The 21,892-nt window shown below is 42.4% G+C and overlaps 1 protein-coding gene across 6 annotated transcripts in view; it reads right to left on the reverse strand.

The window, feature by feature from the left end:
- Positions 1 to 2,165: 2,165 nt before the first annotated feature.
- Positions 2,166 to 21,892, reverse strand: part of TANK (TRAF family member associated NFKB activator) — a 34,388-nt gene continuing 14,661 nt past the window's right edge. For 3 of the 6 annotated variants that reach the window (XM_035132458.3, XM_035132448.3, XM_088661122.1), the window contains exons 5-10: positions 21,082 to 21,182; positions 13,497 to 13,676; positions 12,364 to 12,437; positions 11,218 to 11,336; positions 8,660 to 9,240; positions 2,166 to 3,747 (exon numbers count right to left, since the gene is read on the reverse strand). In XM_035132458.3, the coding sequence (XP_034988349.2) occupies positions 3,574 to 3,747; positions 8,660 to 9,240; positions 11,218 to 11,336; positions 12,364 to 12,437; positions 13,497 to 13,676; positions 21,082 to 21,182 (1,229 nt within the window). In that variant the 3' untranslated portion in view covers positions 2,166 to 3,573. The remainder of the gene's footprint in view (positions 3,748 to 8,659; positions 9,241 to 11,217; positions 11,337 to 12,363; positions 12,438 to 13,496; positions 13,677 to 21,081; positions 21,183 to 21,892) is intronic. The other 3 variants (XM_035132466.3, XM_088661129.1, XM_088661123.1) reach the window with 3 other exon arrangements.

Genomic DNA, 21,892 nt, shown 5'->3' on the forward strand with positions numbered 1-21,892 from the left:
TAAGTCAGCTATGGGAGGCTCAAATGCTCCGGCACCTGAAGTGTGCTTTGTGAGTCCAACTATGGTTAAAAAGATGCACCTGTCTCTTGTAAGGTGTGGGGAGCAAAGAGAAGGAAGACCAGCACCTTTGAGGAGGTGGAAGAAAGCAGGGACAAAATGTCTTTTTTGGCTCTGCTGCCCCCACTCTGCGTTCCTCCACTACTTAAAAAAATAATTCGTATCCCTGTTGGGCTCGTTCCTCTTTTAAGGAGTATTAGTGTTTCCTACTGCCTGCGCTTCCCCTGGTGAGCATAATAAAGCAGATGTCCCTGCTGGCAGCAGTAGTAGAAGTCATCATTTGCCCTCAAAAAGTTGCGTTAGACTGGAGGGTACTCAGGGTGCAAATTTACTTGCCCACCAGCACCTAATTGGAGCAATGTATCAAGTTTCCCCAGGCACTTGGGTAACGCCAATGATTGAATCCCCCCCCATCTATTTATGTTCTTAATTATGCCTACATATTTTTATTACTTTCTGCTATAAATTTCTAAGCGACGTTTTATCGCGAGAAGCGATTCATAAATTTAAATATACAGCATTCTACAAAGATGCGAAATTTTCATTGTATGGAATTTTGTATAAGCTAAACTACTTAAGATGAAGTAGCTGCTGTACCCTCATAGCATCTAGTTTTAAGATGCCTAAGCTTACATATTCTTTGCTTGCCTGTTAGATCTACTACCCAGTTGGGTGGCTGAAAGGGAGATGGAAGAGCATACTTTGAGGCCTGGATTCAACTAATGCAGTGTGCTAGTGGAAGCCTGCAAAAGGGTTCCTGCTAGTGCAAATCTGCTCCAGCGGGGAGAACCCCCCAGAATACATGTGTGTGTGTGGGGGAGAGGAACCATTCTTTGCAGCATGGAGAAAGATGCTGACAGAAAGATCAGAAGAGCACAATGTTCAATTCCTCTCGAATATAAATTAAGTCAACTGGTTTTGCAGTCCTTCCTTGATCTTTCATACACTGGACTGCTGGTGTATCTTAGGAGCTGGAAGAGGAAGAAGAAACGTGAAAGCTTATAGAAACTGCTATGCAACCAAGTGTTTCAGTCCATCAACCCTAACATAAAAGCTCCAGTACAGAGCTTCAGCTGGTCCGCCTTGCAGGATACTATCAAAGCGAAAGGTAGGGAACCTGAGATCCTCACTCCAAATGTTAAAATACAATTTACACCAGCTAAGGGAACTAGGCAAGCAGATGGGATAGCAGTCCCAACAGGAAGGCCACAGATTCCCCAGCCCTACTCTAAGCTGTAAGGGGGGGGGCAAGCAAGCAAACTCATTCAAGCCCATTTTCATTTTTGCCCCCTACCTAACTCTCAGTGTTTGCAGTATCTTACTGGCCTGTTTCTATATTTGTTTTCTTGTTTTGGAAGGGGAATTTGCCCCCCCCCCTTTAATGCTGTGTTTTTGAAAAACTATTTTTTGTACTTCTGGGGATTCTGCTGCCCCACTTGTTTCTGCCAGCACTGTTCCTTCCTGTAGAGAGAATGATATGTGCCAGCTCACAGGAAATATAGAAAGGGAATGTGTGTAGAGAGAAACCTAGGCAATGCAGAATACATGACTTAAAAAACAACACCCCAGTTAGCCCTTTTTTATACTGCGATTACATCTTACTACTTTTAAATTCAGGATGAAGGCCCGTTGTCAAGAAATGTGGTTCGTTCTCTTTCCAGAGTACACCCTGAAAAGCACAATTCATAAGCAAGCCTAAAGAAGAGGAGGAGGAGGAGGAGGAGGAGGAGGAGGAGGAGGAGGAGGAGGAGCTTGGATTTGATATCCCACTTTATCACTACCCGAAGGAGTCTCAAAGTGGCTAACAATCTCCTTTCCCTTCCTCCCCCACAACAAACACTCTGTGAGGTGAGTGGGCCTGAGAGACTTCAGAGAGGTGTGACTAGCCCAAGGTCACCCAGCAGCTGCATGTGGAGGACCGGAGACGCGAACCCGGTTCCCCAGATTACGAGTCTACCACTCTTAACCACCACACCACACTGGCTCTCCAGTCTCAGAAGAAAAGTCTCAGAACGTGTTATGTCATACATGGATTTGAAAAAGGCTTGGCCTGGTAGTTTTATCAGAGTAAGACCAAACACACATTCTGGGTCACACCAGAGCCAAAACCCTGCAAAATGCAGTTTATTTTAGCACAAAGGCAGTTAACAGTTTTTCAGAAACAGATGAGAGGCTGTAACCAAAATTGTACAAAAATGTCTGTATATCCAAATGAGTTAAAATTATGCAAGACATTCAGGTTTTCTCCATTCTTTTGATTTGTAAAATGGGGATTTTTATGTAAATACTAGATATTTGGAGAAAGTGAAGAAATTTAGCTATTAACAGCATATACAGAGCTTTAAAACTCCTAACTATATAAAATTATTACATATGGACAAAAACAAACAAACAAACAACCAGTCCAAGATTATCAGGTTGCAAACAAGATCAGCTTGCTGAAAAATACTACACTGGTGTGTGTGTGTGGTTGAAGTGTCTCAGGTAAATCCTGATGGCTGTAAAACGCTCAAAATTAACAACTTATTTCACCTCTGCTGAAAATGGGGGTGTTTTTGTTTTTTTAAAAACTCGCCACAAACCTTCCCATGCAATACCCCAATAAAGCTAAATGTTTGTGTACAGTACTCATTATATATTATGAAAGCCTTATACAATGTTCATCTCAGCCCCAATTGGCTGCTGAGACATGTTTCTTTGACGCAAACAGATTGTCTTCATCCAGGGCCATCTATTGTTCTAACATAACAACTTATATTGCCAGACCATTGACAAGCCTAGTCCAATATTGCCTATTCTGTCTGGCAGAAGATGTTCTCTGCTCTATTGCTGGCTTATGGCTCCTCCCTGCAGCTCCTGGGCCCTTCACCTACTGACAACGCGGGAGGCCTCCGGTCTTCCCACTGCCCACCAACACCAAGACTGGTAGCCATTTCTGCCTGCTCAATTGGCAGGAATTAAGGCACAGAGTAAGAACACAATTAAGGATGCAATTCTAAACCAGGTGGAAAGTGAAGCTCCATTCTGGACACCTCTGACTAATTCATCTTCCCCCCCCACCCCTCTTACAAACCTGGTGCTTAGGGTGGGGGAGCTGAATTGCTCTGAAATCACTGCATCACATCTGTTTCTAGCTGGAGTTCAGTACTGTATCATGCACGATGGCAAAAGTAAATATTTGTTTCGATGGTCAAAAAGATTCCAGTGAATAAAAGTGAAAGCAAAGGCACAATGGTGTGATAGTTACCAAGTCAAGTCCTTCTCTCTCTCTCCCCCCAGCCCCCGGACTCTTCAACCCCTGTTCTCGGGAAGCTATGCCCTTGTTGGTGGCATTGCAATTATTTTCCTTTTATGCATTTGAAATTGGCTTAAATCGTATTAACATAGCTCCGGGTCGGTTCTGGTATTGATGTTGCGCAAAGCTCTGGAATTACACTGCGCAATTGGGCTGAAATCAAAGTAGAGCAGCACCTGGTCTCAACAGCAACAGCAACAAAAATCTGTACTCCGGTGACACTAGGACTTCAAGTTGAAGTGTGAATTCAGATGCCTCAGAAAGTCCTCTGATGTACTAGATGGTGGAAAAACTTTCTGACAGAATTCACATATTCCAGTCTGATCAAGTTCCGAGTCTGCAGAAGGAAGTGCCAATACGTCATTGTCTTGAGTGTGATATGGCTCCCAGAGCGGCTGTAAGAAGTAGAGGGTAGAAAAAGAAGAGTTATAAAGGTGAGGTTTTTCACCGGCTAGGGATGGCTGCTGTTGCTGCTAGGTATATCTAAATATGCGGCCTTTCATTTGACTAAAGAATGTGCTTTGTGTTTAGAAAAACAAATTGAATGAATACTCCTAGAACGAAATCTTGCCAATATTTTCATCAGCTAAAACATATCTTCTTGATAATTCTGGATTGATAAATGCATATACTATACTTTTCTATTTCAATGCATGTCTAAGTGTTATATCGAGGCACTGATATTCAAATTACATGAGGATTACGAGTGAAGTGGTATCCCCATTTTTTAAAATACCCCCCCCCCCAAAAGTCTTACCAATCACTTTGAACATGTAACTTATGAGGGCATACAAGCAACTTTGATTTGGAGCTGGAGCAAGCAACTCGGGCTCAGAAGGCTTTTAAAAAACAAAATGTATATAATTTATATATTTAATGTGTGAAAGTGTGCATATATACATGTGAGTGTGAGCATACAAAGCCTCTATGTCATTCATATGTACCAGGATCTCAAAAATTCTGAAGCAGAGATTTATTTATTTAAAAAAGGGGGGGGGACACTCACAATTTCTCTGAGTAAATTTTTGTCTAAACAATATTTAATACTTATCTGCCTTAGCAGATTTCTATTGTGGCTTTTTTATTATTTTTAACTCTGGTCAGTCATCAATCCACGAAGAACACCGGCTAATTAGGTGTAATTACATCAAGTTCTAACAAACAGTCTACTTTTCTGTTGGTGTAAATTGCTTCGGAAACCTGTCTAGGCACTGACGCGTGTTTTAAATATCACTGCGGAAGTGTGCTTTTAATTACTTATTTGCAACTCCACCTTGATTTAAACTGGCAGTTTTAATAACTGTAATAGGAGTCATGACTAGATGGCCACAATATGTATGCTGTATTTGAAATATTTGATCAAATTCACACCAGCTGGAGGGCCTCATCTTGCAAATGTTTTACTCATTGAGTTTTGAGCTTGATTTAGCCAGGCTCTACTGAAGGGTTGTTGCCTAACACACATTTATTCAGGATTTTTATTATTTTATTGTAGATGGCATTCAGCTGCTACTGTAATTTTTATTTTGGATCACTGCTGGTAACCCCACCCAATAAAAGTATGGCTACGGATATTTGCAAGAATGTTATTGTTAGAAGTGTGAACCAATTAATTATCTGCCTTTTAACTGACTGAAGTTGTGGTAGCATGAGAACTGATTGGATTAATCAATGCTGGTGCTTATTTTTAAGATACCAAAGAAAGCATGCACTTAAAAAACATGGCTTTCAGTTTGAGCTAAGCTACAGGCGCTTGCAGTCCTAAGGATGAATTATGGCTCAAAGTAAATCAATCTATGAAACCTTCCCCCCTGCCAAATAACACTCATGCAAATGTTGAAGTGTTGTGTTGAACTGGAGCTACGTGCACACATTTACACCGATGAAAATGCTCTTCATGTTTGTTTGTCTCAAAATCAGGAGCCCTGCTTGCTAGACTAGCCTCCCAAGATGACACAGAATGAAGGAATGAATCAAAATCCTAATCCTTCAATTCAGTCTCTACTCGTTTTCAGTATTACAGTTTTCAATCCAGGTGTTTAAGAAACTGCTATATACTAAAGAAACAGACTCAAGTTTTTATATTTAGTGTCTGCAAGGAAGAGCTAAATTTATTACATCAGCTGAGAGCCACAGCTCTAATGACTTACGGTTGCCAATTACACTGCATTTAAGTTTCCTCTCCTCGTTGTTATTTGTTAACGCATGTACTAAATGCATGACAGAAAGCTCTTGTCTCCAGGAGGGGTGGGAGACAAGTAAGATGGCACTATCACGATGCCAGCAATGGTGAATAGTATATAACAAGGTCTTATGTGCTTTAAATGTGTCTTCAACCTGGCCATTTTTTTACCATGCAGACAGGATGGCGGGCTGACCCAAGTTGTCTTTGTGTGGAAGTGAAGCTATGTTCTCCATCAGGAACTGCTGTCACTGTCTTACAAAGTACATTTCAAATCAGACCCTGCAAAGGCCAGCTCTACAGTTTGTATGGGCAAGCATGAGGCTATCATCACAGCTCTCTCAGTAACAGGGACAGAACCTTTTTAACATGCCTTGTGAATTGGGACCTTTATTTTTAGCAAGTATTTTGTGACTCGGTTTTTCACATTTTTCCCACTGCTGCTAAAAAAAGGGGGGAGCTAAGCACATATTTTCAAATGATGGAAACTTTCCGCAACCTGTTGTTAACTGGACTCGAAGTGCTGAGATTTTGCATCTGTTTTTTTAAAAAAATCGCCCTTAAACTAAAAAGGTATGAAAACGTTTAGGAAGCAAAAAGAAAGATAACAAAATGTTTAGCAAATCTATGCAGCTGTCAATTTAGAACATGTTAAAGGAACGGTGGCTTTTTCTGCCTAGGTAATTGGAGAAGATGCACAACTTTAATCAAAGACCTTCCTGCATACAACGAACCACTACTGGAAGTATTTTCTGCCACCAGTTGTCTCTCCAAATGTAGACACATAACATATCAAGGCTTCCTGGCCACCACTAGATTATAGCACAGGCCACTTATATTTTAAAATGTAAGCTTTTCCTTATTTTTCAAGTATATGAATTTTTATAGTCTCACGCCCTGCACATTCTGACAGTTCAACACCAATTCTAATGCACTTTTAAAGCTGCATGCTTCTCTATCAACTTGCAATCACATACCAGCTGTTTCACATGCTTTAATATACAATGCAGAGTGCCATCTACTGAGAATTGAATAGTTAAAAGAACAAGCAGGAGACATGATGGAGAAAAAGAGGAAGAAGAACGAACGGACGATTTACAAACCACAGGAATCTCAGTAGTAACAGAAGAAATAGTTTCACTTGCTTTGATCCAGCCCAACACAGAATTAGGTGCGGCAAAGACAAAAGCAAAAACTATCCAGGCATCAAATAATTCAAATGCAAAATCTAGAGCCCTATTAGAGGAGGAAAAAGGAAACTAGTATGAATATATAATAAATAGTGCATTACCAAAGTGCAGCTCATCATTATTATTTTAGGATGTAATAGACTGAAGGCATACTCAGGAATTTGGGCATATGTGTCTAAAATTAAGAGTGCTACAATGAACTCGGGGAAAAAGTAAGAGGTGTAGCTCATTAAATCTTCAATAATTTGTACGCGAGGATCCATTACTCATAAAAGTGGTGACTGTAATTCATGACTACATTAACACTACGCAGTGTGATCAATATGCCCCTTAAAACCCGCGCACGCTTGCACTTTAATTCATCTGCTTTCAACAGGGTTAGTCGATTTAGATGACAGTAACACTATGGTAAGTATGTTAAGCAGATCACGACAGAGTTTTTAAGAGGTATTTACAAAAAAATGACGGGCATGCTTATCAGTTTTAATATGGATCATTTCAGATCAAACTGTATCCTCTCATTCTGTGACTGCCGAAAATGACAGATCACCATCATATAAGTTTACATGGGTTTAAACCAGATGCAGCACATGGGTTTAAACCTGCCAAGTTCCAAGGGGTTAACTCCCTATACGTGTTTATAGGATTTCAGCCTAAAAAACCCAAAGGAGGTCCAATCTGCCACTAGCAACAGATCTTGAGAGGCCACCTCCCTTTTTCTTAAACATTAGAGAGGCAGCACCATGAGGGAGGAGAGAAAGAAAGTAAGAAAATTGGGGGTAGGGGGAGAAGCAGCTTGCAGTGGGGTGGTGGTGGTGGAAAAAAAGGAGTAGACAAATGGATGGGACAATGGCAAGTAGCCGCTGCAAATCACTTTTTTTGGTGAGGTTTGATTAAGTCAAACCGGAGTCGCTTCCGAATTGAAGCCATACACGTTGCCTGCTCACAAAAGTGCCTAATGTGGAAGGATTACATGCACACAAAAATTCAGCAGAAAGCTGAAATAAATGAACATTGGTTTTGTACATATGAAGCAGGAACATTGATCAACTTAGAACTGACCCTGCAACACAAAAAGTGCATGCACGTGTCTTTCATCAGTTTCTCTCTCCATATTAAAAAAGCAGTTGTGTGATATGTGCAAGGGGCTTTTGGGGAAAAAAAATCATCTGTGCACATAATCCAGAGCAGGACCCCCCCCCCAAGCATGGATCAGAAGAAGCAGTGTGCAATGGTTAGAGCGACAGGTTATGGCCTGAGAAGACATTGAGTTCAAGCCCCCATTCAGCCTTGATTCTCGGTCACTTTCTTAGCCTAACCTTACCACAACGGGTTAGGAACCTAGAAATCAGGCTCCTACTAGATCAGACTATTTGTCCAAATAGCCCTGTACTGTCCACTCTGACTGGCAGCAGCTTGCCAAGCAGAGATGTGTCTTTGCCATCACTTTCTTTTAATGGGAGGTGCCAGGGACTAAACCTGCACAGCAAGAAAACCTGCACTGACTGGAAGAGAAGGTGTGTACAACAGACTGCCTGTGTGGGCATTTGGCCTGGGGTCTACATACAAGAAAGGAGCTCAAATATACTCTCCAGTCATTCAAATATCCCTAGCTAGAAGGCCCAAAAGGATTAACTTGCAGCCTAGTTTCAAAGCATGCTGGATCACCAGATGGAAGGCTTAGAATAGGGAATACCGGCTGCTGGTCTAAACACAATATCACAAATTATGACATTACAGTGGTGGCACAATGATATCAGGCCGTTGTGCTAATGCAAACGTTTTGAAACGGAGCAGTGGGCAGATGGGATAAAAATGCTGCACCGGGTACACATTAGGTTGAGCAAGTTCAGCTACCTGCTCAGTTTTACAGCTTTACAGAATTATCATCATCATCACATGTAAACACAAAAGCAAATGGAAAACAGCAGATACCTGCTGAGGGACTCCAACAGGGCTCTTGTTATCTTCTAAAGACGGAAGTTTTATTTCAGGGATATCTTGATCTGGAAAGACAGTGGCTCCAAAGCCGTACGCATAAGGCACTTGAAAACACAGAGGGTTGTCCAAAGGACTCTGTACGAGTGCGTTTGTGTGGGCGGCTGAGGATTTGGCTTTACTAGCAGCTGGCAGTTTATGTGCGGCTGAAGTGCTTGAGTCAGCGCCATGGCCCTCAAACATGTTGTGCTTCACCTCGCTGTAGCTCACGTCCTGGTCTCCAAGGTCCCTATGAAATGGCTGATCTGGAAGCATGTTCTCAGGCATCACAATGCAGGGGATTTCTGGAGCATCCGGGGTGCTCTCCAAGAAAGCAGCATCGTTGTCTATGGGAGGGAACTTGACATTAAACTGAGAAAGGGACTCCACAGAGTTTTCTTCCTCGTCCTGCCCCACCCCTCTTGGAGTGGTGGATGGGAAGTGTGCGACACCCCTGTTTAGATCCTTTTTAACCCAAGGATTACAGAGGTCATCTGCTTGTTCATCGGTGCACTGGATAGGCGTGGAGAATGGAATTTCTGTAAAGACAGGTGAAAAGGAAATGATTAAACAGTACCTAAGTCTCTGGTTTAAAGCACATAACTTCAACTTCCTGACAAATTTAATTTCCCCAAAGACCAGCATGGTAAATTTATCAGTTTGACACACCAGAGACTGATACTGTGACTCCTCCATGCCAACCCATTGACTCCCCTATAGAAGAATAAAATTTGCCAGAACTCTCGTTTGGGGCCAAAAATCCAAACCTCGCAATTGCCCTTGTGCCTTGCCACCCCCAACACCCTCCACTAGCAAGATTTATATACCGCTTAACCAACAAAACTTCTAAGCAGTTTCCATAAAATGTTAAGATTTAAATAATAGATGTACAATATTTCATTTCCATAAACTATTAGATAATATTAGATGTTTAAAAACAAGTTAGGCTAAAACTTTTCAAAATAAAATCCATTTGCCAGACTTGTTTTTCAGGGGGTGGCTGGGTCTCTCTCACTACTTAAGACAGAATATAATGATGATATTTATATTCCATGTTATACGGAAAGCATTTTCTAGACAGTATAAATAACTCTACCTATTTTTGCGATTTCATTTTGGCAAGAATTGGGTTGCATCACAGATAATTTGTCTCTAGCTGAGGAATGACAGGTGACCGGATTGGGGTGGGGGAGGTTTCTTAACAAGCTGTGGCTTATGCAACCATTTCAACACACGTCTAGTGTCTAGCCGTGCACGTCCATTTGCCACAGGCTGCCTTCAGTCCACTTTTGGCAAGCCACAAAAAAAGCAACTTAAATGCAGGTTAACTGTGGCACACCAAAAAGGCAAACTGAACTGATCCCTCGAGTGAGCGGTACATAGCTATCACCAGCTCAGCCCATGCAGGCCTCTTCTTATGGATGCTGCTCAATGAAGTTAGCTGTAAATGCCAGTACTAGAAATTAGGTGCAGTTACTGTTAGATGGCAAAAATGTAGCATACAAGGTTTTGAGCAGGAACAAAACCAGTGGTTTAGATCAAAGACTGGGAGCTCCCCAGAAGCATCTAACCAGTTGCTGTTGGGCCTGCTGGATTAGGCAGGTGTTGGTCTCTTATGAGAAGGATTGGAAAATGTTTATAAAATAAAAGCATTAAACAGAATTAGGCTGCAATCCCATACCTAGGAGCAAGCCTCATTGAACTCAGTGGGGTTCATTCTAAGCAGACATGCCTAGCATTGCAGCGTTAATCTCCAAAACAAAATGCATTAATTCAAAGTGCATGCAACGAGCTCAGTGCATTGCTGCACAAGCCCTGCCGAAATCAGTTTATGTTACAGACAGGTGCTCCGCTCTCCCGCTTCAGCAGAAATTGAGCATCTAAGGTTGTGCGGCAAACCGCAGCGAGGCATACGTAAAGCAGATATTAAAATGCACTCCGACAGGTAGATCTGCATCCTCTCCTTTGCACACAACAGGCCAAAAACCTGCTGTATAAATTCCGATCTATATTTTTGCTCCTAGCCATATAACTAAAAGCAGCGTCACTGATCATGTTGTTATCAAACGGAGGTGATCTCTATATGGGAGATAGGTGTGTGGGAGAGAGAAAACAGGGGCAGTATTCACTGGCGAAGGGAAGAAAGAGCGTTCACTGTGTTGCAAGCAGATAGGTCAAGGAATACAAGGGAACCAGCAGCTTCTCAAGACATGCACTTGCAGCAAAATGAACAGTCACATCACACTGCAGAAGTGATGTGTGTGTTTGTGTGTGTGCTCTCTCGCTCTCTTTTTCTATCAAACACACACACACATTTCTTTTTATATTTCGGTCACCAGGGTTATTGCAACGTAGGACCATTTCGTCAATTATAGAGCGCCACGCAGAAGTCAGGGCAAGTCCCGGATAGCGTTGGAAAGCACATTCATCATATACATCATATTCCAAAAACGAAGCATGTTCCCCCCCCCAGCTGAAACAGCTGAATCACAGTAAGAGCTGCAGTAAAGCGATACCAGTTACAGCTTCTCTCCGTAGTTTAAATTTACTCAGCTGGTCCGTCTGTGCTTTAGCTAGTGCGCGTATGTGATGAAATTCTTCCTTCATGCCCCAGAAAATAGCCTCAAGTTCGTCCCTTTCAAAAATGAAATACATAAAAAATACATTATTTCAGATGTAAAGCACCACATTCTGTTCCACTCTTTTGTCTTTATCAAGCATAACCCTGGGAAATTTTTGCACCCCTATACCTGAAAGCCAGACTCAGGGAATGGAAAGAGACACGATGTACGTGATCTGTGACCTGACATTGCAGTGTTTTGGGGTTGTTTTTTTAATAGAAAAACAAGAATCTGTAAAGCAGCCGGCGTGTGTGTGCCGTCTCCCATTTTGACTGCATTTAACCATTTCCCCCTGCACAGTCTCCTCGATCTAAATGGCTGCTAGGACCCCCTCTGGAGAAAACAAACATATAGGCATGGCATAGGTACTGCACTCATCTTTTTTTTCCTCTCTTTCTCCAATAGGCCTTAATACCAGTGACTTGGAGCCAATTTGTACTAGGGAAACGGTGCAGATAGATGTGTGCTAAAATCCCAAGCACCGTTGCTCTGGTTAAAACAACAACAACACATAGTGCTCCAAGAATGGCTGTGCGCACCTTTCACAAAGCAGTCTCTGCCATGGATGGAGACAGGCAAACCCTGAGCAGGGCTGCTATAGTACATAGCACAAGAGGCCCTAGTAGGGCAGGTAGTGGCAGACTTTGCCTGTCTCCCCTCTACAATGATAGAAGCTCTGCACTGGGGAGCTCCAGCTCAGCTCCCGAATCCCTCCTTGTTTCAGGGCTAGAATGCCCAGGTGAAACAGGTTCATGAACACTAAAGGGGGCAAGCGAGGGCTTTGGTGCACAGGAAACGACTTGATCTTCCATCCTGACTTTACATTCAGGGTGCAACCTCTCCTTTGACCAAACCTGCTGATGCTCAGAAGTGGGCTCTAGATACCCTTTTCAATATTGAGCGGTTGCAAGGGAGAACAGGAGCACTCCTGGCTTTTTAAAAATCGGAGAACGAGGGTAAACATGAGAGGATTACTAAATAGAAAACAGGTTCCTTAAATAAATAAATTAATAGGGGGGGGCGAGAATAAGTGTGATGTACCTTTCACAGGCAGCTGTACCGAAGGCCCCCGGAGATAATTCCTGCCTAGAGGAAGCATGTTTTCCATTCCTTGCCTTTTAAAAAAAGACCGTAAGTATAAACAAAGGAAGAAGCTTGCATTTATAACAGCCTAACAAAATGAATCAACACATTGACCAGGCTCGTACAGTAGCAACTTAACCATGGCACTTGCCTTCCCCTCCCCTTTTAATATAAAAAGGTAAAATGCAGTCGTTCTAAATAACGGCTTGGAAAATGTCTTAGATGGAAATCGAACGCGTCCACATCCTCATTTACATGAAGGCGCCAGAAGATTCCTGAAGTATTTGGGTGGATGTTGAGATGAGTGAGAGGTGCTACATACACTGATAGAGAGCTTACACAGAGGACATAGTTAATCTGCAGCTCCAACAGTTAATTCTCTGAGCTTCATTTCCTTTTCATTAGAAGATTTTGTCATTATTCACCCCGCTTTTTAAGGAATATTTTTGCTTCAACGTTTTCCGGTATTTGATCCAAATCCTCTTCAAACAAATGATAAAACTGGGACAGAGAGCCACATATTCTACGCATCAGATTATATATATATATATATGTATATATATATATATATATATATATAGCCAGAAATCTATCAGCAGAGACTCTACTACATACCTTCAATAAGCTGGGCCAGGGCTGAGATGGTGTGTTTTATCATGCATGAACAGAAGTTATTATATTTGACTACCACCTTGTGGGTTAGCTCAGTATTACATGGGCGTTTTATTCAAAAGCCTGAAACTGAAGTTGTTACGATAATCCGTCTTTTATATGGCTTTCAGAAACTTTGAAAGGTTGTCTGGCAAAATGAAGCTAACGTATCTGTCTCTGAAGCACCAACACAAAAGGCAAAGCTGAATGTGCACCAAACCATACTCCGCAACAGGTAGAAAAGCATTTGAAAAACGACTGTTTCCAAATTATATGCAACAAGGGGGAGGGAATAGAGCATGTGCATAATGCACATGTGCCAAAGAGCACAGATACATGGCTTAATCCTCATTCTACAAGGATAATATGCACAATTTCCATGTGCACACAGTGTCATTTGTAGGCAAAGATTTGGGTCTCCCTCCCCTTGATAATCTTACCTCTTTTTCGTTTCTTGGTCCCGGCCTGGAATTTTGTGCCTCACTTATTTCTTTCAACTGTTTCTTCAGAAGCCGTATTTCATCATCTTTGACGGCAATAATAGATTCAAATTTCTTTTCTTTTAAATTGCTTTCCTCTTCGGTTTCTTTTAACTTTACACTCTCACCCTCCAATTGTTCCTGAAACAGAAAGAAGCACATACAGCAAGCACAGTTGGCGAATTTCTCAGTCTTTGAGGAATGCCGTCGCAGAATAGACTACTACAGGCTCAATTAAGTCTTCGCAATCTGTGAAAAAGGCAAATTCCACGTCAGGGATCATTAGGGAGAGGATCGAAAACAAAAGCTGCCAAAATCGCTAACACCTTTGTGCAGGTGTATGGGCCCCACCTAATACTTGGAATCTGGCATACAGTTCTGGCTTCTGCACTTCCAAAAGGATATTGCAGATCTGGGAAAGGCTGAGAAAGGGGCAAGCAAAATGATCAGGTGGCTAAAGCAGCTCCCCTATGAGGAAAGGTTACAATATTTGGGAATTCAAAGTATGGATGGGGCAAGGGGGGAGGAGAGGTGTATAAATTTATTTATTTAGTATGACTTACAAGCTGCTTGATTGTGAAGAACCTCAAAGTGGTTTACAAAAGCATATTGTTTCTATGGGAAATTTCCAACCTGTGCGGTCTTGCAGCTATTTCAAATTCAGGCCAGTTTTCAGCTTACCTTACTTCACTGCAAACGTTACACATGGGTGGAAACGACAACCACCTCAGACCTAAATATAATTAGTTGTCGCACTCAAAATACAGCCTGATCCACACACTCGGATCTCCTCGGCTTTTTAGCAAATTTCCATCTCGCGTCTCCCTTTGGTGGAGGAAAATACTCTTTCCTGATAGGCACCCTCCAAAAGCAAAAAAGTATTAAATATTCTTCTTTCCAAACAGATCACTGGAGCAGGGGGGGGGGATGGTATTTCTGAGTCAAAGAAGTCTACAGCTTGCTTAAAAATAAATACTACGGAGAAAGTAAGACTGAGAGAAGTCTTTCTGTCTCTTTCTTAATACAAGAACAAGGAGGCCATCCAACAGAGGTGAACGCTGGGAGATTTAGGATAGACAAAACATGCTTCCTCATAGAATGCTTTTCTTTAAATAACTGTTTTATTGCAGATGCGTTTGTCACCCTCGGGGCAGGGGGGGGGGGAAGCGCAGGATGGAAACCTAATAAATGAACGAAACATACAATTGAGCTATGGAATTTGCTATCATGATGGCCACCTATTGAAGATGCCTTTAAAACGGCATTAGACAAATTTGTGTTCGGTAAGGCTCTCTTTGGGGTTCAGCATGCCTCTGAATACCAGTTCCTGTGAAGCCACAATGGGAGAGGGGTAAATGTGCTTGGGGGCTTCCTATAGAACCTGGTTGGCTACTGTAGCAAATGAGATGCTGGACTAGAATGGTCTTCAGTCTGATCAAGCTGGTCCTTTCTTTATACAGTGGAACCTCGGTTTATGAACACCTCGGTTTACGAATTTTCGGTTTACGAACGCCGCAGACCCATCTGGAATGGATTAATTCACTTTCCATTACTTTCAATGGGAAAGTTCGCTTCAGTTTATGAATGCTTCAGTTTAAGTACTCCGCGGACCGTCTGGAACAGATTAATCCACTTTCCATTACTTTCAATGGGAAAGTTCGCTTCAGTTTATGAACGCTTCAGTTTATGAACAGACTTCCGGAACCAATTGAGTTCATAAACCGAGGTACCACTGTATATCCTTAAAATGAAATCGGCCCTGTACGTACTACCCCATCAGGTTAGGCTGAAATAATTAATAACCATTTATGGCAGCATGAAGTTACATCTCATTGTGGACAATTATTCAAAACAATTGTGCGTTATTTTGAATACTGAAAATAGTCACCCTAGCAGCATACATATTAGTGCCTATAAATGTGGGAAATGTTGTCTCATTCCATTTATACACTCTGTTCACTAATATTTAATTAGTTTTAGGATGTGCTGGAATCAAGATAAAGTACATTTAAAAAAGGTGACAATAGTCTTCAAGGGTTGTAATTTCTGGAACAGTTGGAACGTAGCTATTTAGCACTTAATGACTTAGGATTTTTGCAAGACTCAAGCTATAAAACTTCAAAAGGGGAGAAATTAAGGCTTTTAAAAAGTCGGCTCCTGCATTGTTAAGCCATTAATTTTCTATATAGGATGACATTCTATACAAAAAGCGGGGAGGGGGGGAGAGGGAGGGAGGGAAGACTGACTCAGAAAGGAGTTGGGAAGAGAAAAACCATGAAGTTATAGCGGCAGAAAAATTGTCTTTTTTTAAAAGGCTGAATTTTCCAGCTCTCAAGGATGTATGACATTTGTCAGTTTTTTTGTTTTTGTTTTTTTACAAAAGGGAAACAGAACCATAATTCACTCAGCATGTGGGTGTAAACTCAATTTTTTTTTATTTTTTTTTTTGCAGGGTAAGTGGGAAAGAAAGGCACATGCAAGGCATAGTCAGAAACGAGGAAATAAACAGCGCCCTAGATTTTTTTAAAATGACACAAAATCAGGGAGCTGATGCTGCAAAGGAAACATGAGAGGCATTGTGCTCCCATAGGGTTTTGTCTGTTTATACAACGTCAACTAAAATATCTGAAATAAATTTGCTACTGTTCAAACCCTGAAAAATAAAATGATATTATCAAAGTAAGCAACGTCCTTCACCAGACACTTATATTTGGTTAAAATGAAAAAGGTTCATCTGACCGTAATGGCCCTTGATTCAGAGTGTGTCATTTGGCCAACACCACTTACAGCTCATCCCACAATGCTGGTAAGTCCCTCCGCTGAGAGCTGAGGGAAAGATTCCTTGCAGGAGTTTTGGCTCTCAGTCCCATCACACTAAATACCGCCCTTTTGTTATTGCACTCCATGCAAATGGCAAAAATAACAGAAGCCTAATGAGAGATTTGCTCTTTAAGTGTAAAGCAGGAATAAAGGTTCTTGCAAGCAAGAGAAAACGAGGGCTAGCAAATGTTCTTGCAGCACCACCCTCTGCCTCACAAACTCCTTTTCCTTACGTGACTTCTACTGGGCCGAGGGGCCAATTCAAACACTTCACAGGAATGAAGGCCGCCAGCGGGTCTACCCAGTCTTAGGATGGCACCTGAGGCAGGAAAAGCGACCCCATGGAGCCAGCCGAGCTTGGCGCATCCCACACCCCGCTCCAGGAGAGCCAGAAAAGCAACTTGCTGAGAAATACTGCACTTTCCCATGTATAAGACGAGGTTTTTTCACGTTAAAATAATGTGAAAAAATTGGGTCATCTTATACTGTACATAGGTAGTGCTGAGGGGGGGGCACAGGGGATTGGATTTCTGTCTTTTAGTATTTTGTTGGAAGCCGCCCAGAGTGGCTGGGGGAACCCGGCCAGGTGGGCGGGGTATAAATAATAAATATTATTATTATTGTGTGCTACCGTGACCAGGAGATTGTAAGCTGTGATAGTGTGGGCGATTTGTTTCTGCGCCAATGGCTGCTGTCTATTGGCTGCTGCTCCGGCAATTGTGCGGGTGATTGGCGGCGGCTGACGGCGAGCTGTCAGACGATTGGTGGCTTCTGTGTCGCATGCGATCGGAAGTGTTGGTGAGGCGGGTCAAGAACTCTGGGCAATCCTCCCCCCCCCAATAAGCTCAACAACTCTGGGCAATCTCCCCTCATTTTCTTAATTCTGAGTCTCCAAAAATAGGGGGTGTCTTATACATGGGGGCGTGTTATACATGGGAAAATATGGTAACTAAGCCCCGCCTATGCACCCAGAGCCCCACTGCACAGGGTCATTGCTTCTCAGCCCTATTGCTCCATGCACAGCCCTGGCAGTCAGAACGGGTCTGGTGCTCAGCCAATTCTAACAGCGACAAAACAAAACAAAAGCATACTCTCAACAGGAAGCCTCGGCAATCTCATCTCTCTCTCTCGGTGCCATCTTTCTGACAAGTGTAGCTGTTTCTAAACACCTGTTGGCTGCATTCACAATTTATATTTCAGGTGTGTTCTTTAAAAACGCAATGTGCGAAGTAATCCTAAAACAATTATCTTCAATGACTCAGTGTCAGACGAAAAGAAACTCAGTAAGGTTACTCGGGACAGACTTGGCTTGATGCAATAGATGTAAGGGCCTTTTCTCTACAGTCACCAGTAGCTGCCCACTTCCTCCCAGAGGTGTGATCATCAAAGCAATTTTCAGCTGGAGGTCTAGAAATGTGGCATCAAAGCACCACCCATGTTCCATTAATGTGAGCACAGTCGTACCTTGGTTGTCGAACGTCTTGGCACTCAGACATTTTGGCTCCCAAACGCCACAAACCCAGAAGTAAGTATTCCAGTTTGTGAACGTTTTTTGGAAGCCGAATGTCCATTTCGGCTGTTGTCACTGTTTCCGGGGCCAATCAGCCAATCCTAAGCCGCGCCTTGGTTTGCATCTGTTTAACAACAACCAATGTATGACTGTATTGAGATGTTACAAGATCACACTTTCATCTCCAAAGAGCCTTTGGCCATCGTGGCAAATTGTAGTCCGACCAGGCGGACTTAAACGGATTGCTCTAAGGCAGGCATGTTCAACCGGTCAATCGCGATCTACTGGTCGATCATGGGTGTTCCTGGTCGATCTCGGGATCCTTAGCGATTGCCAGCCCCCCCCCCCCTCCAAAAGCTTAACAATTCTGTTCTCTCCTCCTAAAAAAAGCTGGGCAATGACAATGGGTAGAGATCACTGCCAGTTTTATTATACCGGGAGTAGATCGCAGTCTCCAGATAGGTAGACGTGCCTGCTGTAAGGCATGCCTCATGTGGCAACTCTTCCTATCTCAGTTCAGGGTTTTATGGGCTTCCACGTGATGGAGGTGGGCAGCAACTCCTTCTGGATTCAAGTCATTGTAACTTCAGTTTTATACATCATATTTAGCAAGAAAGCTGTGACCATGTCAGCCTCTCCCCCCATTAAATTTCATTGAATTGTTTTCATTATACATATAAAAAACCCAAAAATCTAAAGAAAACCAAAGAGAGAGAGAGAGAGAGAGAGAGAGAGAGAGAAAATGTGAAATCCTCTATCAAAGGTAGAACTTAACCCTTGTCTCCTACTATTAGCCTTTCAAAGCTTTTGTGAAATTGAAAACAGACATCAAGACTGGATTCAGACATGGATCTAGGTGCATGCACATATCTTCCATCCTTGTCTTCCATCCTTTCTACCTTTTCCAATTTGGGTGCACAGATACCCATATTTATGCCTGTACAGATGTTACACCATGTGTGTGACCAGGGGGTGAACACGTGACCCTTCCGACATATTTATAGCATCTCTGATTTGTATCTGTGTGAAAGACTGAAGAACAGTCTCAAAGATAACTAGACGAAAACAGAATCAGAAGTGAAAAGAAGATTTTGGCACAGGAGTGTTCAAACATTATGCCTTGCAACCCAATCTTAGCACAACAAGTCGTAATTAAAAAAACACACACACACACACAAAAAAAAAAACGTTGGAAAGAAGAACTTCACTTCCTGATTTGGTGTCATAAGAGATTTGTGTGTGTAGGGGGAAAAGAGGGGTGGGGAGATGAATTGGCTATAGTAAGTCAAGACAATAAAAATTTAGCAGGTAGCACTAAAAAGCAAAAAACGAGTACCCAGTGAGAACGAAAAAAGACAGAATGCTGGCTATAGGACACACTCAGGCACGTAGCAAGGGAGGGGCGAAGGCCGTCCCTAGCTCCACTCTGGCGGGGGCAGCGGGGGGGGGCAGCACGTGGCGGCAGCACCCCGGCCCCTGGCCCACCCCTCGCCTCCTCTGACCGAGCAGGAAGATATCACTGGTACCTCACTTTACGAACAGTCCTGTTTACGAATGATTCTGTTTACAAACTCCGCAAAACCGGAAGTAGTGTTCCAGTTTGCGAACTTTACCTTGGTCTACGAATGGAAGTCAAACGGTGGAAGGGCACCGGCGGCGAAAGTGCGCCTCGGTTTAAGAACGGGCTACAGGAACGGATTTAGTTCGTAAACCGAGGTACCACTGTACAGTATATGCTTTCATGAAGAGACTGCATTTTCACAGAGCATTCTATGCACATCCAAAACCAGTTGACAGCTTGCCCTTTGAAATAGTGCAACTATGTAGGCAACTATTAAAGAACTATGTTGCTCCCCGCTGTTACTCATGTAACTACTTTGTTCTCAACTCATATTGCTGGCTATTCAAAGGTTTTTAGGAGGGCAAACTGATAACTAGACTTCATAGCAGAGTGAGTCAAGTAACAAGTGTCTTCAGCAAAACAAGGGTAATAAAAATACACTTATAAAATGACGTGCTGTGCCGAGCGTCTCTCCTGATTTTTCACTCTTCATCAGTTAATGAGAAGAAAAGTTGCACTTGAAAATTATCAAAGGAGATAAAAATGTTGGTGAAAGTCTCGTGGGTGGGGTGCTTACCTTATTTTTGGGGTGACAGAGGGGCAATTCTGAACATCTTCTCTTTCATTCTACATCATCTCACTAACGTGCATTCTGAAGTCTCCCCAGCTTCCCATGTGTCAATTAAAGCCCAAGAAATGTTCCCATGGGGCTTTTTTCAAAGGTGGAAGTGCAGGAAGCCAGGGAGGCTGCAGAATGCTGGAGAAAGGCTTACGGGAAAGAACAACGCACACACCCCACCCCTTGGCCAGTTCAAAATCACAAGCTCAGCTCAAAACCCTGCACCCCCTCAAATTCCAAAGAAATTCTCAAGTGCCCAGAGAAGGCAGAGAGAACTGGAAGCCTCTTCTGCAGAAGAAAACCTCTTTCCAGTTCCCGCCGTTGCCAATTCTGCATATCTGTAGCAACAAGATTTCTCATCTGCTGAACAAGCTGGAGACTTCAATGCCATTCAGCATAGCTGTCAAGTTTTCCCTTTTCTTGCGAGGAAGCCTATTCAGCATAAGGGAATTTCCCTTAAAAAAAGGGAGAACTTGACAGCTATGGCCATTCAGACACGTAAAAATAACACTGGAAAGAGTCACAGAACCAGGTCCTTAACTCTTCCAAGTTGGCATAACTTGGGCAACTTCACTGTAAGCGCAGAAATCTACCAGGCTTAATCAATGATAAAGGAACAATAACAGGCACAAATATCTGTTGGTATCTGAAGAAGTGTGCATGCACACGAAAGCTCATACCTATGACAAACTTAGTTGGTCTCTAAGGTGCTACTGGAAGGAAATTTTTTTTATTTTTTGTTTAGGCACAAATATGGATGTCAGAATAAGTCCTCCATCCTGACATGACTGCAAGGAGATTGGAAGTTTTCACTTCCTTTTTAATTAACCATAGTTTGTGTGTCATCTGTACCCTAAACTGTGCGATCTGTCGAAGAAAGCCCATGGTTTGAAGTTGGCTTTTTTCTAACAAACCATAATTACGATTCATCACGGTTTGTCCAGTTCAAATGTGATGCCTATCATGTCGTTATTATTATTATTATTATTATTATTATTATTATTATTATAGAATTATCTTGTGAAAAGCACCCTACCTTTAAAAGCTTCTCTTTCTGCATTGCCAACTGCAGCTTTTCATACAGCTGATCAGCATTCAAGTTGAGTAATGTACCATTTCTTCTGGTTTCGCTGTCTTCTGGTAGGTGGTCATGCACATATGAAAAAAAAACAAACCCCAAACATAATGGTATATCATACATGGCGTTTCACACATGGAATCCAATAGGGAATCAAACAGTGCAACTTCCACAAAATTGGTTGGGATTGTTTTTAGTACATGCAGATAATCTCTATATAGGAAAATAAGTGCACACTAACATTTGAAGTATGGTGCACTTTCCTCCTTAGATAGACCAGGCAGCAATTTTGAGACTTGAGCATGCTTAACACAGTACAGTATAGCACTGCAATCTTCTTAAAATGATGCTTTCTAGGAACTGAAGAAGGCCATGTGATATAAGTATTTGTTTTCAACCTGCTCCTCTTAAAACTATTCAAACCCTTCGTCCCCCATTCCTTTTTTCCTATGGAATACTCTTTTTTCCTTATTTCTCTCCCTCTTCATTATTTACTGGTAGCTTTATACACTCCCCTTTTCTCTTTTCATACAACTGCCCACTCTTCTCTCCCTTATAGCTTCCATCTCCAGAAGGAGGACTTTGCCATGACATCCCAAGGCATGGCTCCAGAAGCAGGTGCTCAAAGGTATGAAGTGACCTAGTCACTGTTCCCCTCGACCCTTCATTACTGAGTAATCACAACCGGCAACCATTCATTGACCCCCAAGTTCAGATGCATGATAAAAAAAGCAGTTTGTGTTGGGAAAACCCAGTGGACTATGGTGGT

This window comes from Zootoca vivipara, chromosome 1 (assembly GCF_965207765.1).
Source record: "Zootoca vivipara chromosome 1, rZooViv2.hap1.1, whole genome shotgun sequence".
NCBI classification, from domain to species: Eukaryota; Metazoa; Chordata; class Lepidosauria; order Squamata; family Lacertidae; genus Zootoca; species Zootoca vivipara.